This window comes from Chenopodium quinoa, unplaced genomic scaffold (assembly GCF_001683475.1).
Source record: "Chenopodium quinoa cultivar QQ74 unplaced genomic scaffold, ASM168347v1, whole genome shotgun sequence".
Classification (NCBI taxonomy): domain Eukaryota; kingdom Viridiplantae; phylum Streptophyta; class Magnoliopsida; order Caryophyllales; family Amaranthaceae; genus Chenopodium; species Chenopodium quinoa.
In genome coordinates, this window is record NW_018742815.1 from 665,754 (window position 1) to 679,963 (window position 14,210).

Here is a 14,210-nt window from a genome sequence, read left to right on the forward strand (position 1 = left end):
AAAAAAGGGGTGAAAGCAACTGTGGGCAAAATGCAATAGTAAGGTTGTTTTATGCCAACTAATAGTGGGGGAGTATTTTTGGCAGCCTCTTGTTTGGCCTAGTCCCAATGCTTTGTTCACGTGAAATGCTGCTTCAGTGTTCTTTTTTTTGTTCTCTTGTTATGTATGCATAGATTTTGCCCTCTATATAATCTACACTCTTTTCTTCACTACTCTCTACCATTACACTTCCTACTGTGCTCTTCTTTCTCTTCACTAGTACCTTCTATCATGGACTCCTCTAAGTCCTCAGCTCTTCTCTTCATATGCATGCTTTTCATTTCCTCGGTCGCTCCCATTATGGGTTGTGGCTATTGTGGTGATCAGCCGTCTCCCAAGCCCGGAAAGAAACCCTCCAAACCACCGGCCACCATCCCTAAATTGCCTGTTCCACCAGTAACTGTCCCTAAGTTGCCTGTTCCCCCAGTGACCGTCCCTAAGTTGCCCGTTCCCCCAGTGACCGTCCCTAAGTTGCCCGTTCCCCCAGTAACCGTCCCAAAATTGCCCGTTCCACCAGTGACCGTTCCCAAGTTGCCCGTTCCACCAGTGACCGTCCCCAAGTTGCCACTGCCACCTACTGGCATCCCAAAATTGCCCGTTCCACCAGTGACCGTTCCCAACTTGCCCGTTCCCCCAGTGACCGTCCCCAAGTTGCCCGTTCCACCAGTGTTGAGCCCACCATCAGGCCCAAGTGACGCGCCGTGCCCACCAGGGAGCAGCCCATCAAAAGGACAGCCCACATGCCCAATTGATATATTGAAGTTGGGTGCTTGTGTGGATCTTCTAGGTGGGCTAGTCCACATTGGGCTTGGTGACCCAGCAGTGAACAAATGTTGCCCAATTTTGCAAGGACTTGCTGAGGCAGAAGCAGCAGTTTGCTTGTGTACAACACTCAAAGTCAACCTTCTTAACCTTAAACTTTATGTTCCCATTGCTCTTCAAGTCCTCCTCAGTTGTGGCAAGAACCCACCTCCTGGCTTCACTTGCTCTGTTTAAATGGTACGTCACTTGACCATTCCCCCTATTACTCGCACTTAAATATTCTTTCGCTGCAATTTAAAGATTTCAAATCAGACAAATAAAAAAATAATAGAGTAAATGTTAATCAAATCACGCTATAATAATATAATATGTCTTATCATCACAACATTATTATATATAGTATAATTTTATGTGTTACTCATATATACATCTTAGTACAATTGTGAGAGAATATTTAAGATTGGAATCCAAATTAGGATTTTAGCCTAATGCACCAAAATTATCATTAATATAGATTATTATACATTATAAATAGTTGATGTACTAATTTAATATGGATACATGTAACGATGTAAGAATTATCTTTTATTTAATTATTTAAAGATTTTTATCTTTATATCTTCTTATATGTATTTCTATGGATAACATTATAAATGATAAGATTGAATTTGAAGTCTAAGTATTTATGTATGGACATTTAAGAAATTACCTTGTAGTTAAAATTAAAAATAAATATATAAAAAATTTATAAGATTATGAATTTTAATTTTGTTTTTGTATTATATATTGCAGGTTGGTAGATGAATTACGATTGAACGAATGGATGATTTTGACATGAAAGGATGTCGAGCATCCATTATTTTTATCTCTTCCATTAACTTGTTCTACCTCCTCATGTAATATTTTGGATTTGTTAATTCTTGCTCATTGAAATTTGGTAGGATGTTATTTGGGTTTATTATTGAACACATATTTTATTTGTAATGACTCATATGTTATGAGTTAAAATTGCTACATTCATATGTAATATTATGTGTTGTATCACATTATGTTGTTATTGTAACCAAGTAATGCAATGGCACATCCCTTTAATTTGTCTCTATTCTATAAGTTAACTCTTGATGAGAAGTTTGATATCCACATATATAGTCGTTTAAATTCAATATCTTATAGTCTTTGTACCATAAATATCCAATGCGAAATATAAAAAACAAAGAAATTTTCTATGACGAGCATTTAATAATTTCTTTAAACATTAAGATCCGTAATCAATTGGTTGTGTTATCGTTTACCCCAAATTCACTTAGGCATTGACGACATATCAATCAAGTCAATTAGTGAACTTAATTGGTGAATTTGGGTTTGATATAAAGTTGATTCGGGTCATTTTCACTCTAACCTTTCCTTATTTTTTTGTTATGGGTCAAAAAAAAATCTTCTGGATCCAAAAAATGGCGAATTTTGATGGAGTTTATCATCATAAGAGACACAAGCCCTAAACACCACAAAAATGTAGGGTTAGAATTTGATCTCCTTACTTCCAAAGTTACAAAGGATGAGGTAATCGCTAGAATTTATGCTCTTGGTTGATGTCTTGATGATGAATCTTAACATGTAAGATCAAACTCTTTGCAACCACCCAAATAATCTCCCTATCGTTTCATTGACCCAAACATTGATCCAAATTACGTGAATGTTAACTAACTTAATTAAGTTATGAGATGGTCCATAATCATCGAAATTGTAAAGAACATTGATTGCTTGGGAAATGTTCTTCCTTAGCTTCACATTAGGGAACAAGAGTAATGTAAGTTCCACCGTTAAAGTTAGGTTGTATTTTACATGAAGATTAAAGGACTTGTCATACATTACTTTATTAAGAGTATACTTCTTTCGTTTCAGAATAACTGGCACGTTAGACTTTTTTTTTCACTATTCATACATTTGCTTTGACTTTGGTTTTTGTTAACATAATAATATACTCCGTATTTTATAATAAAATATATTGTTAGATAGTTGTTGATATAAATTTTCATATTATTTTTTTTTTATTATTATAACTTTCATTAATATTTACTGCTGCAAAAATAACGATTTTAACGGGCTTTAATAGGTCATGCTCCCACCCACCAACTCCCAAGGCCCAAGTGTCCAAAAAATTAATAAACAATACTAATATTGTATCTATGTAAATTCCTAATTTCTCTAAAACCCTAAAATTATCCTTGTATGTAGATTCCTATTATCTCTATAACACTTAAATTTTCCTTGTATAAATATAACATACATCATTAATTTCTCAACAAAATTACTAGAAAACGAATAAACCATGGATTTTTGCGTAGATGTTGGCATGCACAAATTAGTGAAGGATGTACAATCATCCGATAAACCTTTAGAAAACGTTGTTTTTTCAGCTTTTGGTATGTGTGTAATATTAAACATGATTGCTAATGGTGCTAAAGGAGCAACCTTGCACCAACTTCTCCATTATATCAAACTTCAAAGTGTTGATGATTTGGTCACTCAAGCTTCTAATCTTATGCAATTAGCCAAATCCTCCGGTTCCGACGACAACGATGATGATCTGGTTATATGCAACTTCAATGCTGTTTTGGTGAAGGAATCAATAACCCTTAATAAAAATCACCAGAGGTTTCTTGAGGATGCATACCAGGCTAAAGTCAAGTATGTTGATTTTAAGCGAAAGGTAAAAAATCTCTACTTCTGTTATATTTTAATTAATCTGATAGTTGATGTTACAATTTAGGTTAAATTAATCCAAATCTTCTAAATATTAGAAAGTATTTTATGTTTATTATCATATTAATTCAACGTGTGTAACTTGGACTATCAATAATATCTCTATCTCTAATTAAAGAAGATAACTTTTTAAAATTATACATGTCGCATCTAAATAGCGTATGTAAATAGTGTAAAGGTAAAAGAATTTTAAGTTTTTAACATTAAAACGGAATAGAAATAAAAAATTTGCATCTCTTATTATTTTTCGAATTTTTTTTTTCAAAATAGAGGTCTCTTTAATATCGATTATTTTCTTTTATGCATCTCTTATTTTAATTTTTTTCCATTTTTTGTTTTTCAATAAAGAGGTCTCTTTAAAATTGATAATTGTTTAAAAAAAATAATATTGATAATTTTGTTTTAGGATGAAGCAGTTGCGGAAGTGAATGCATGGGTTGAACAAGAGACAAAAGGCCTCATTAATAAACTTTATCTTAATGGAGCCTTTAATTCTCCAAACTTAACCCTAAGTCATGCAAATGGACTCTACTTTAATGGGAAGTGGGAAAATGAATTTTTGGAATCAAACTCAAAAATGGAGACATTTTACCCTATAGGTGAAAGAAAACGGTACGTTGATGCGCCCTTCATGAAGGATTTCGAAAATTTCTATGACTATGGTTCATTTGATGAATACGGCGTTGTTAGAATTCCCTATAAAATCTCACATAACTATGATCAAAATCTTTCAAGCTTGAGGCAATTCTCTATGGTCATTATCCTTCCAAAAGAAAGAACAGGGCTACTAAAACTGATCGAAAAGTTTAAAGAAAGCCCCCATCTTCTAACAAGCCAGCATTTGAAAATGAAGAACGAGTTGATAACGTGTTTATCTATTCCAAGATTTAAGCTCTCGTACAATTTTATACCTTCGGAGAATATGCAAGAACTGGGGTTAACATTGCCTTTCGACTTCAATGGTGAGCTCGATGGTTTGATTGAAGATAATGACCTAAAAGTTTCTAGAATCACCCAACATACTCAAGTTGAATGCAATGAGAAAGGTACAGAAGTAATAACTTGCACTTATGACTCGGATGAAGATATGGGTTTTAGTTTTGATTCGCCGCCGCCTCCAAAGCCGAGTATATGGTTCATCGCTGATCATCCCTTTATGTTTATGATCAAAGAAGATGTCAGTGACAATATATTTTTCCTTGGTGCCATTTTCAATCCTCTGGAAAAAGATAATCGAGTTATATCCAAAATTGATCCTGTGGATAAAGAAAATGAAGACATATCTGACAATGAAGAATCCGATGATTCTGAGGGTTTTAGTCTATTTGATTAAATATCTGACAGTGAATACTAGATAAATGACCTTTGCTTCTTACGTCGTATTTTATATGTATTGAACAAGCCAACAATAATAAAAGTTCAGAAAACACATTTGAATTCAAAGAAAAGAAAACTTGAAAGAAGGATATCTGGCTTAATTTGTATGAAAAGAGCTGCTCCATGTTGCTCTTTTTCTATTTCTCAATTAACATAAAAATGACTAGCCACTAAAACATCAACAATTCAATAACTACAACTCACATCTAAATGACTAAATGACACTATGGCAGGCATTACACTGACCTAAGAGAAAACGTTGGCCAAGCCACACCATCCTCTCGGACCCTACATCGGCTACATGTAAATCTAGGAGGAAAATTGAAGGAGAGAAAAATGGAAAAATGAAAGTATTTATTCTCTGAATCGAACTATATTTATGTTACAAATACTTTGTAAAGATTGGGTTACCTACCTTTCATATCTGGCACCGCGATATGGACTACATGACTAAGTGCAAATGAGAGAAAATGAAGAAAACCGACAATAAAGATCAAGAAGCGGCTTTTGATCTTGAAGAGAAGGGCAAGAACTGAACCCAACAACAACGTTTCAACTTGATGAGAGCTTCTCGAGATTTAGCAAGCTTCAGATCCAAATAAACTGCCATGAGTGCAGCTTCTTGGCTAGCAGGCAGAGTCGCCAACGCTTGAGCTGCATACCGACTAGCCTGCTCAAGTTCTCCCTGCAAGACATGCATGGATGCTAAGTTCACATAGAGTGCTCCCCGGGCTTCCTCTGGTGAGAGAAACACGTTATCTTGTTGCTCCTCATACACAGAACCCCTAGCAGCAGTTTGTCCAGTATTTGAATCTTCAGCGTCCAGAGTTTTCTTTGCCTGCCACTGTCTACAATCATCTTCACTGTAAGGCAATTCCACATTTCCACTAGCTAAATAAGTAGAGAGATGTTCAGCAGCTTCTTTCGGTCTGTTCAGCAAGCAAAGGGCCTCAGCTGCATAAACATGCCCCAAAAAGGCATTCATTCGGGAACATTCAGGTATATTCAGGAGAGTTAGAGCTGTAGAGAGCGCATTAAGTGGATTTCCTAATTCAAGCTCAACAAATGCCAAATCAATAAGAATTGCTTGCTTGAGCTTATGATTTTCTCTTTTACAAATCTCCTCGTACTCAGATAGGGTGTTTGCTGCGGCTGTATTAGAATGAGCTCCACCTCTCTGTTCTTTTGCATCTCCATTTGTACTCATTTGACCTGAACCTGCTGTGTCTTTAGACTTCGTATCATTGCTTCCCAAGTTCTTGTGAGCCAAGTTCTTTGCTGTTACTACATCAGTAGATTCACTTTCCTCTGCAGAAGATTTTGTCAATGACCCAGACTTGATATGCTTCAACTCAGAATTGCCTAGCAAGTGAAGGGAGTTTAAAAGACACTGTCGGGCAAATGACAGAGATAGCGTTGGCTTGCTATTTTTTTCAAGACTCAAATCCTCCCTGTCATCGGGATTAGTGAAACCACTTCTCAAAGAACCATTCTCAAAGGCAAGATGTCTCCATTTCCCTTGCCCAATAACTTGGACCTTAACCTGTGATTCATGTCTAGGGGTCTCAGTACGCTTTAAGAGTCCCTTATCCAGCGCCATTAGGCAGCATTCTGCAAGTCGCAGCCACAGGAGAGGCCTGTTGTAGAAAACCAAACAGGCTTTCAGAAAAAATCGAGCAGCGAGAACAGGTTTACCACAGGACAAGTATTGCACACCACAATTATATGCTATGAGAAAAGATTTGTCTTGAGAAAATGTGGCTAGCTTCCGAGGCTTTTCCTTCCACAATGATGAACAATTGCTCAGGGCTTTGTGGAAAAATATGCTTGATGTGTGTTGATTCCCCTGTTGATAATAGATGCACCCAATGTTATTGTTGATTATAATTGAACTTCCAACATCTGATTGACTATTTGATGCTCTCAAGAGTTTGAAAGCTTTAGGGTTGTTCCCACGAGCATATTCAAGCTGCGACTTCAGTAGTAGAGCCCTAGAAGAATCTATGTCACGTGCAATGTTCATTGCCAGCTTTACTTCACGCTTAGCTGCCTTCAGATTTCTGGTGAGGAGCAAAAGCTGTATCTTGTATAGGGGCAACTGTAACCTCAAATTAATGGTGGGTGTAGACCGATCAGCTGGTGTCCTTAACAGATCATTTGAAGTTGACAGATGAGATGCCCTGGAAATATTCTGCCCGCTTATATCGAGTGTTGATAGCAAGGTCTCATACTCAATCGTTTCATCTGATAGTGTTCTCGATAAGGAACCTTCTGAGGTATTTCCAGCAGCAGTCCCTTCAGGATTAAAGTCATCAGAGGCTGACGAATTATTGGGAATTGATGAGGACTTCACTACAATATTTGAAGCTGGTTGCTGCCCTGTACTTCCACCATCAGCTTGATTGAGCATATAGCTTACACCAAAGGCCTTTTCAAGATAGCTTATTACATCCTGAAGGAGAAAAAAAGTATGCTTTTAAATAAATTCTAGAAATAAAAAAGAAACCAGACTCAAATGTAAAATCAAGATTTCCAATGTTGCACAGAATTATTATATTTAATACAATTGCAGCTGCAGTGGCTAGGATTTAAGGTAAAACCATACAGCATCCAGCTCTTCAAAGACTTAATGTAATTATTAACTTAAAACTGTTATACCCAGCATAGGAAAAATTCTATGCTTCACCCTTCCAAGGTGGGAAGAGACTGATGTGGTTTTCTACTGAGTTTCAAGGTTGCAAATTTAATATCCAAAAGTTATTGAGCGAGTTTGCCACATTAGATGCTTTGGGATTAATGCATGGTACAAATGGTGCTAGATATCCCTTGAAAATTATACCCGCTGCAAGTCAATGCAGCATACTCACTAGCCTATACACAAATCCATCCTTGACACAACTTCAAATCCCAACAAAAACCTTAACCCATGCCTTAGCTCTATAATATTTACTATTTAGCAACAAGCACTTTTAGTGTCCTTGAAAAGCACAGAAAAGACAAAACACCATGCTCACCAATTTTCTCACTACAGAAAGCATATATCCTGACAGAAAGAGAAAACCATCTTTAACCCAAGTCTAAGTCCCAACAAAGCCTTTTTCCATGCCATCGCCCTATAATATCTAGCTACCAGCATTTTTAAGGTTCTTTGAAGAACACATAAAAAACACTACCCCACACCTGCTAGTTTTTTATTTACAGGAAGCATATATCTTGATGGAAAGGAAAATCATAGAGCAAAAGATACAGAGGGGGCCAGAGGCTGACAAACCAATATCATTGAACGAAGTTCGCCTACGATCAATGCTATGGGTCATCTACCACTACTTGACTACAATTTTCTTATGCACAATCTAACATAAAATCACATCAATCCTAACAGCCAATCTGTTACCAGAAACATGAACAGTACACATTTTTCAACAAACATGCTCAGCCCTCCCCTCAAAACACACACACACACACACACACACACAAAAAAAAAAAAAAAAAAAAAAAAAAAAAAAAAAAAAAAACTAAAGCTAGGTTCATGAAGAGCACAAATTGCAACCCAGAAACCTAAACAGTCCACATTTCAGACTATATCCTCCCCTACACCTAATAGCCAACCTTTTCCCATAGAAAAATATTAGAGCTATCTCTAGTGCTAGGATGACAGGGTCATAAGGTCAATCCTCTTTGTTTTCTTAAAACAGAACAGTCTTCATCAACCATAGCCTTGGATTGGATAAGGGAAAGATGAGCCAGAAAGCAGTGGAGAGTTCCCTTATATTGAGGGACATGCAATCTTCCACAATTTATGGCTTAATAATAAATAAAAAATAAAGATTGGTCAAAGGTAAGAAGTGCCCATAAAAAATTGCACCTAATTTAACACCAAGATGCAACACAACTGCACTTTCAAGTTCTAAATTCTTCAACCAACCAACCGCCGCATGTATTCCTGTTTCATGGGTGACACTACATATTACTACTGTGGGTTTTGTGGCAGCATTACTTCTTCCTCCAAAGTAATTCTCTGCAAATACAATAAGGAAAAGCTTGCATTTTCTACCACAGGTTAAAAGAAAATATGTGTTTTGTCAAACAGCAGCACACAAACAAAAGTGCTTCCTCTGAAGGTTAATTAACCGCAGAAACTAATTGAGCCAAACAAATAGTTTCAAATTTGATTCCAATATGTCATATATGTGCTCATACAGCAGCACAAACAAACTAAACATTGACTGCTGTATCTAACAATAGAAAATCAACCAAAATAAACACAAACCCTTTTAAAGACCTATCAAAATCCAAATGGTTTACAAAACCCTCTAGAGATGTCATCATGAATCTTACTCCTTATTGCTCAACAAGTCAACATATCTCATTAAAATCTACAACCAACCAATTGATCCAGTTGGGAACAGAAAGATACTCCCCAACAAGAAACCGAGATGTGATGACAAAAGGTGGATGTTAGGCAACAATAAACAAGAAAACTACATGTAAAAAGAAATATGAAACGGAACTAGTAATTTGATGAGTATGCTATATAACGATGGTATCAATTAAAATCAACAGTGATTTAACTCATTCACAGTTAAAACTTACCGCAAATTTAGATGCCTCTTGAGTCACAAAAGCAACATCCAGCAGCAAGAGGCAAACATGAAGAGCTGTGGTCTGTGCTTTAACAATTCAAAAGCACAGAAAAGGAATCAGAAAGATACATATTTGCATCTGTAAAAAGAAAAAAAAAAAAAGACAGACTTATCTCATAGTATATAAAAAGACATAAACTTACCTCATCTATGGGTTCAATATTCTGAAACAGTGGCTCCAAAACTGACAATGCCTTTGAATACTCGTGAAGGTGGAATAGGACAGTTGCCTGCAATCGCAATTAAACAAACAAAAAAACTAAATCCCTACACAAATTATTAAAAGAAGGCAAAGCATAAATAAAATCCAACATTGTGAATGTGAGATACTACTTAACACATACAATGTTTAGCGCTGCCACAGATGAATCAAATTCATCTGTGAAAACTGTACTGGGGCTGTTCGCCAAATTATTAGTTCCTTTGGCTCCAGAAATGGCTTTATTAGCAGCTTGGGAAGCAGCATCTGTTTGCTCTCGGGATGCACGTGCAAGATCTTCACTTTTCCTCTGGAAAATATAGAGTTTTCTTAAATCCCAGCTTATCGTTTCAAATAAAGTGTAGATTGTAAAATGGAAGAAGTACAAAATTCCATTAGAGTACAATAAATCCATTATGAGACTAATATTTCAATTTGTAACAAATCAGCAACAAATTTAATTTTAACTAGACCAATTGCCTAACTATTGTGAACTGCTGTATTATACCTAGATCATGGCATGCTTTTACTTCAACATTTCCATACTTTACTTTGCCAACAGTTATTGTCAAACAAAAAGTGCCACAAAAAAATTCAACACATTCTAGAGAATTGGAAAAAAAAAATTCAACCAGCATATTGCTAAAAGGCCAAATAGATTGTTCTCCTTCTATTTCTTCCTACTACACTTAATTCGACTTCATATTACATATTATCAAACAAGAGAAAATGAGCAGCTATATTATGAGAACAGTCGCATCACTCCCATGCAACATGAAACAAAATACTAAGATCATATTCCATACCTTAACATTGACAAGGACTTCAACCAACTTCTTTGGATCTGAACATCCATCACGCAAAAATTTTGCCACCGCAATATTATGCAAAATCTGTAAACATAACTTGCACATGAACAACCAACCATGGAAAGAAAAAACAGACATCGTCTATGATCTACAAATTAATCAAGCCAGATATCATACACTCATAGTTTAGCATCAACACAGTGAAAAGAAACTCTTCAAGTAATTGTATAATCAGATTCCAAACATGAAGAATCTAATACTTGTACAGTTCAATAAAATACGCACAGTATACAATTTATTGTTTAACTGTTGATATGAACTTGACATGAAATATCACATAAGCAGTTTCTTCTGAAATATTCAAAGAGAAAAAAAAATAGAGATAATGAAAAGAGCAACAGCAATTTCTCAAGATGAAAATTAGGCTCTTAACACTACTATTCAAACTCCATGATTAACACTTTAAATCCACTTGTGCCACAATCACAAACACTTTCACAAGCAAAAGGTACACAATTGACTAATTGCCTTGCATCTTAAATTGGAAATTTCAAGAAATAATTATTCCTCAAGATCTCAGTACGAAGCAATCATCTTGCATATCCACCATAAAAACAACCCAATCATCATTAGTTGATGAAATTCACCTTTAAAAAAATGGAATCAATTGTCCCTCACTATAACTTAAAACACAAGATAAGAAACGCTATCCGTGCATATCCACTCGGAACATAATCTACCACAAAATTAATAGTAATTTGAATTCTGATCCTCCAATCCGTTTCACCAGCAATTACTCGCTAAAAGCTCCAATCTCTCAAGCTCTAGAACTCAACTGAGAGAGCCTTACTCAGACAATCAGAATTCTCAGCAAGCATGAAAACAATTCACCAGACTTCAAAACAAATATGCACACAGAACTAATCCCGTTAACATTAATACATGTCCTCACCAAAGCAAGTTACTATGCCCTATCACAAATAAATGATGTGGAAGTAACTACATCATCTTGCTACCATAAGCATAAGTAGTGAACCAAAGTACACACATCCACACTTCCAAAGCAACTTCGTTACATAACCCGTTCTCACATACTAAGTAAAAATAAATAGATAAACTACCTTATCTCTCCAATCTATCCAAATAGAGCAAATTGAAATCAAATGACGAGAAATCAGTGAATTTCACAAGTTAAAAGTAAGTATAGATCCATTCAAGCGACTAAATCTGTAATTCAGTATAAGAACTATCACCAATATGAATTATGAGCTAGATGAAAGTAACTTATCCAGATGTTTCGAGTCAATGACAACTAAACTAGTTAGCTTCACAAGCTAAAAAATCGATTCCGGATACACTATAGATTAATTCATTTTAAAAACTATCTAAAAGATGAATTATGAACTAAAACACAAATGAATTACGTACTAAAACACAAAAGAATTACGAACTGATTATAAACAACAAATAATAATCAAAATATACCTTTGGATCACCTTCCTTTTTCTGCAACAATTGATTGAGCACATCAACACATTCCGAAAACTTATCAGATTGAAACAAGGCAAAAGCTTCTTTAGCGAGCAAAGCAGTGGCCGAAAGAACACCGTCGTCATCGGAACCTTCTCTAGCCACATTAATCGAAGAAGACGAAGTTGAATCTCGCGAATCCATCCGAAGATCGAAACAATTTCAACCAAAAATCACACTAAAAATCCAGCAAAACCAAAAAAAAATGCAGTTGAACAGAATCGAAAAATCAAACCCTAAATTTTCCACTAAAACCTTCAAGAAGAAGCTAAAATCTCAGAATTGCATGCTTTATCGCAGAAAATCAAGGTTCCATAACCAACAAGTAGAGAGAGAATCGGTGAAAATGAAAACCCTAAATCAATTGAGAAATTCGCCGATTTGAAAGTGACGAACAATTTTGATTCTCCCTCCTAAAGAAATGAGAGGATGAAGAGATAGAGAGAGAAATGGGGGTTTTTGGGAGGAGAGAGAAAGAGAGGGATTGTGTAATTTTTGGTTTTTGGGGAGGGTTTCTTTGAGAAGGCTTGAGTTTTTCTCCTCTTTCGACTTTTTTTTTTTTTTTTTTTTTTTTATTTTACAGTTTTGGTAAAAGCAGACATTAATTTTGTTAATGTTATTAGGGGGCGTTTGGTTTAATGTTATTAGGGGGCGTTTGATTTGCAAAGTGGTATGGGGTTGGAATCAGGAATGAAACCATAGTGGTATGGGTTTGAAACTTGATTCTAAATACCGTATGTTCGGTATAATTATAAAATGCAATGTTTTTTTTTATTTAAGCTTGAATGTATGGGAATGAGCCAAATCCACTTTCCCCCCCCCCAAGGTTTCTAAACCCCATACCTTGGGGGTTTGAGGTATGGGTTTGTTTGAAAATCATAAAATCATAAAACAAACATAAGGTATGAGTTTAAACCATTCTAAACTCATACCTTATACCTTAATTATGTGAACCAAACATTCCCTTAATGGATTACTTGTTATGTCTTTTAAAAACAATCTCGCCTCTAGTTGATTCAAAAATAATCCTACCTTTAAAACTCATTTTCTTTAGCTAATTTTTTGACTTACAACCCTATAAAAAAGAAATTTTTTTAGTCTCTCTTCTACCACCTCCCCACCCCTATAAAACCCACCTCTTCCTCGCCCCCACGAGCCACAAACCATCACACCAACTTTACCACCACCCCTTACATCAAAAACCCTCCCACTTGAACAACCCACCTCTTCCCCGCACCCCACAAATGGCGACCACCACCCAACCCCCTTGCAAACCAAACCCCAAAATGACAGTCACCATCCACACCCCCTTGCAAACTCACAACCCCAGTCAAACCCAACCCCCCCACCCCCACCCCGAATAACATGATTAATGGTCAAACTGAAAAAACATATTATGCTCACGTTTATTTTTATGCAAACGAAGCATACACCAAAAGAAAAGAAAAAAAAAACAATCAAACTAGTCTATCAAGGAGGCTAGGCGGGAAAAGCCATATCTTGAGTGTTCTTATTACACTACCTATAATAAGAAGACTATTCGATTGATGATCTGTTCAGATTTACTTATTTTCAGTTCAGTTAAGCTCTAATCAGTTTAGTTCATTTAAGTTCAGTTCAGCTCCTAATGTCTCTCTCTCATAAAATATTCGTTTCAGCTCAGTTCAATTCAGTTCCAATCAGTTCAGTTCAGCTCTAATCAGTTCAGTTTAGTTCAGCTCAATTCAGTAAATGTGAACAGGCCCTGAGCCACCCCCACAATTGGCAAGCCAGGCAGCTGCACGGTTCCCTTCGCGAAACACATGAATCACCATGACTTCTCAATCATCTTTATTTAACAACTCGTTGCAGTAGTTGATCAAGTGAGCACACTCACCGCTTTCATGAACATCTACGCTAATTGCTTGGACTTGATTATCGAGTTGGATTTGAAGTTTGCTTATGTGAAGGTTACGAGCAAGTTCCAAGCCTCTCACCAATGCCATCACCTCAACTCTATACGCGTTACAGTAGCCATAATTAGCAGAGAAAGATGAGATGAATTTCCCCACATGATTCCGGATAATAGCATCCCGCACCTGCTGGTCC

The 14,210-nt window shown here is 36.1% G+C and overlaps 4 protein-coding genes across 4 annotated transcripts; 3 read left to right on the forward strand and 1 right to left on the reverse strand.

Moving 5' to 3' along the window:
• Positions 1-195: 195 nt before the first annotated feature.
• Positions 196-1,903, forward strand: LOC110725590 (pEARLI1-like lipid transfer protein 2). Its single transcript, XM_021905054.1, has 2 exons — positions 196-1,038; positions 1,594-1,903. The coding sequence occupies exon 1, from the start codon at positions 271-273 to the stop codon at positions 1,033-1,035; it is 765 nt and encodes a 254-aa protein (XP_021760746.1). The 5' UTR covers positions 196-270; the 3' UTR covers positions 1,036-1,038; positions 1,594-1,903.
• Positions 1,904-3,130: 1,227 nt separating this feature from the next.
• LOC110725379 (serpin-ZX-like) lies at positions 3,131-4,304 on the forward strand. The gene is made up of 3 exons (XM_021904867.1): positions 3,131-3,511; positions 3,971-4,163; positions 4,255-4,304. The coding sequence occupies exons 1-3, from the start codon at positions 3,131-3,133 to the stop codon at positions 4,302-4,304; spliced, it is 624 nt and encodes a 207-aa protein (XP_021760559.1).
• A 10-nt stretch (positions 4,305-4,314) lies between these two features.
• Positions 4,315-4,933, forward strand: LOC110725592 (serpin-Z2A-like). Its single transcript, XM_021905056.1, has one exon. The coding sequence runs from the start codon at positions 4,316-4,318 to the stop codon at positions 4,895-4,897; it is 582 nt and encodes a 193-aa protein (XP_021760748.1). The 5' UTR covers position 4,315; the 3' UTR covers positions 4,898-4,933.
• A 109-nt stretch (positions 4,934-5,042) lies between these two features.
• LOC110725591 (CCR4-NOT transcription complex subunit 10-like) lies at positions 5,043-12,927 on the reverse strand. Its single transcript, XM_021905055.1, has 6 exons — positions 12,078-12,927; positions 10,590-10,676; positions 9,929-10,093; positions 9,728-9,814; positions 9,535-9,606; positions 5,043-7,393 (listed from the first exon to the last, which is right to left on the reverse strand). The coding sequence occupies exons 1-6, from the start codon at positions 12,264-12,266 to the stop codon at positions 5,435-5,437; spliced, it is 2,559 nt and encodes an 852-aa protein (XP_021760747.1). The 5' UTR covers positions 12,267-12,927; the 3' UTR covers positions 5,043-5,434.
• Positions 12,928-14,210: the final 1,283 nt, after the last annotated feature.

Coding starts and splice junctions, on each gene's coding strand:
- LOC110725591 (XM_021905055.1), bottom strand. CDS start 12,266: ATGGATTCGCGAGATTCAACTTCGTCTTCTTCGATTAATGTGGCTAGA. Junction 9,815..9,928: donor CTGTGGCAGCGCTAAACATT/GTATGTGTTAAG, acceptor TTGCGATTGCAG/GCAACTGTCCTATTCCACCT. Junction 9,607..9,727: donor ATATTGAACCCATAGATGAG/GTAAGTTTATGT, acceptor GTTAAAGCACAG/ACCACAGCTCTTCATGTTTG.
- LOC110725379 (XM_021904867.1), top strand. CDS start 3,131: ATGGATTTTTGCGTAGATGTTGGCATGCACAAATTAGTGAAGGATGTA. Junction 3,512..3,970: donor ATGTTGATTTTAAGCGAAAG/GTAAAAAATCTC, acceptor ATTTTGTTTTAG/GATGAAGCAGTTGCGGAAGT. Junction 4,164..4,254: donor GGAGACATTTTACCCTATAG/GTGAAAGAAAAC, acceptor CGGCGTTGTTAG/AATTCCCTATAAAATCTCAC.
- LOC110725590 (XM_021905054.1), top strand. CDS start 271: ATGGACTCCTCTAAGTCCTCAGCTCTTCTCTTCATATGCATGCTTTTC.
- LOC110725592 (XM_021905056.1), top strand. CDS start 4,316: ATGGTCATTATCCTTCCAAAAGAAAGAACAGGGCTACTAAAACTGATC.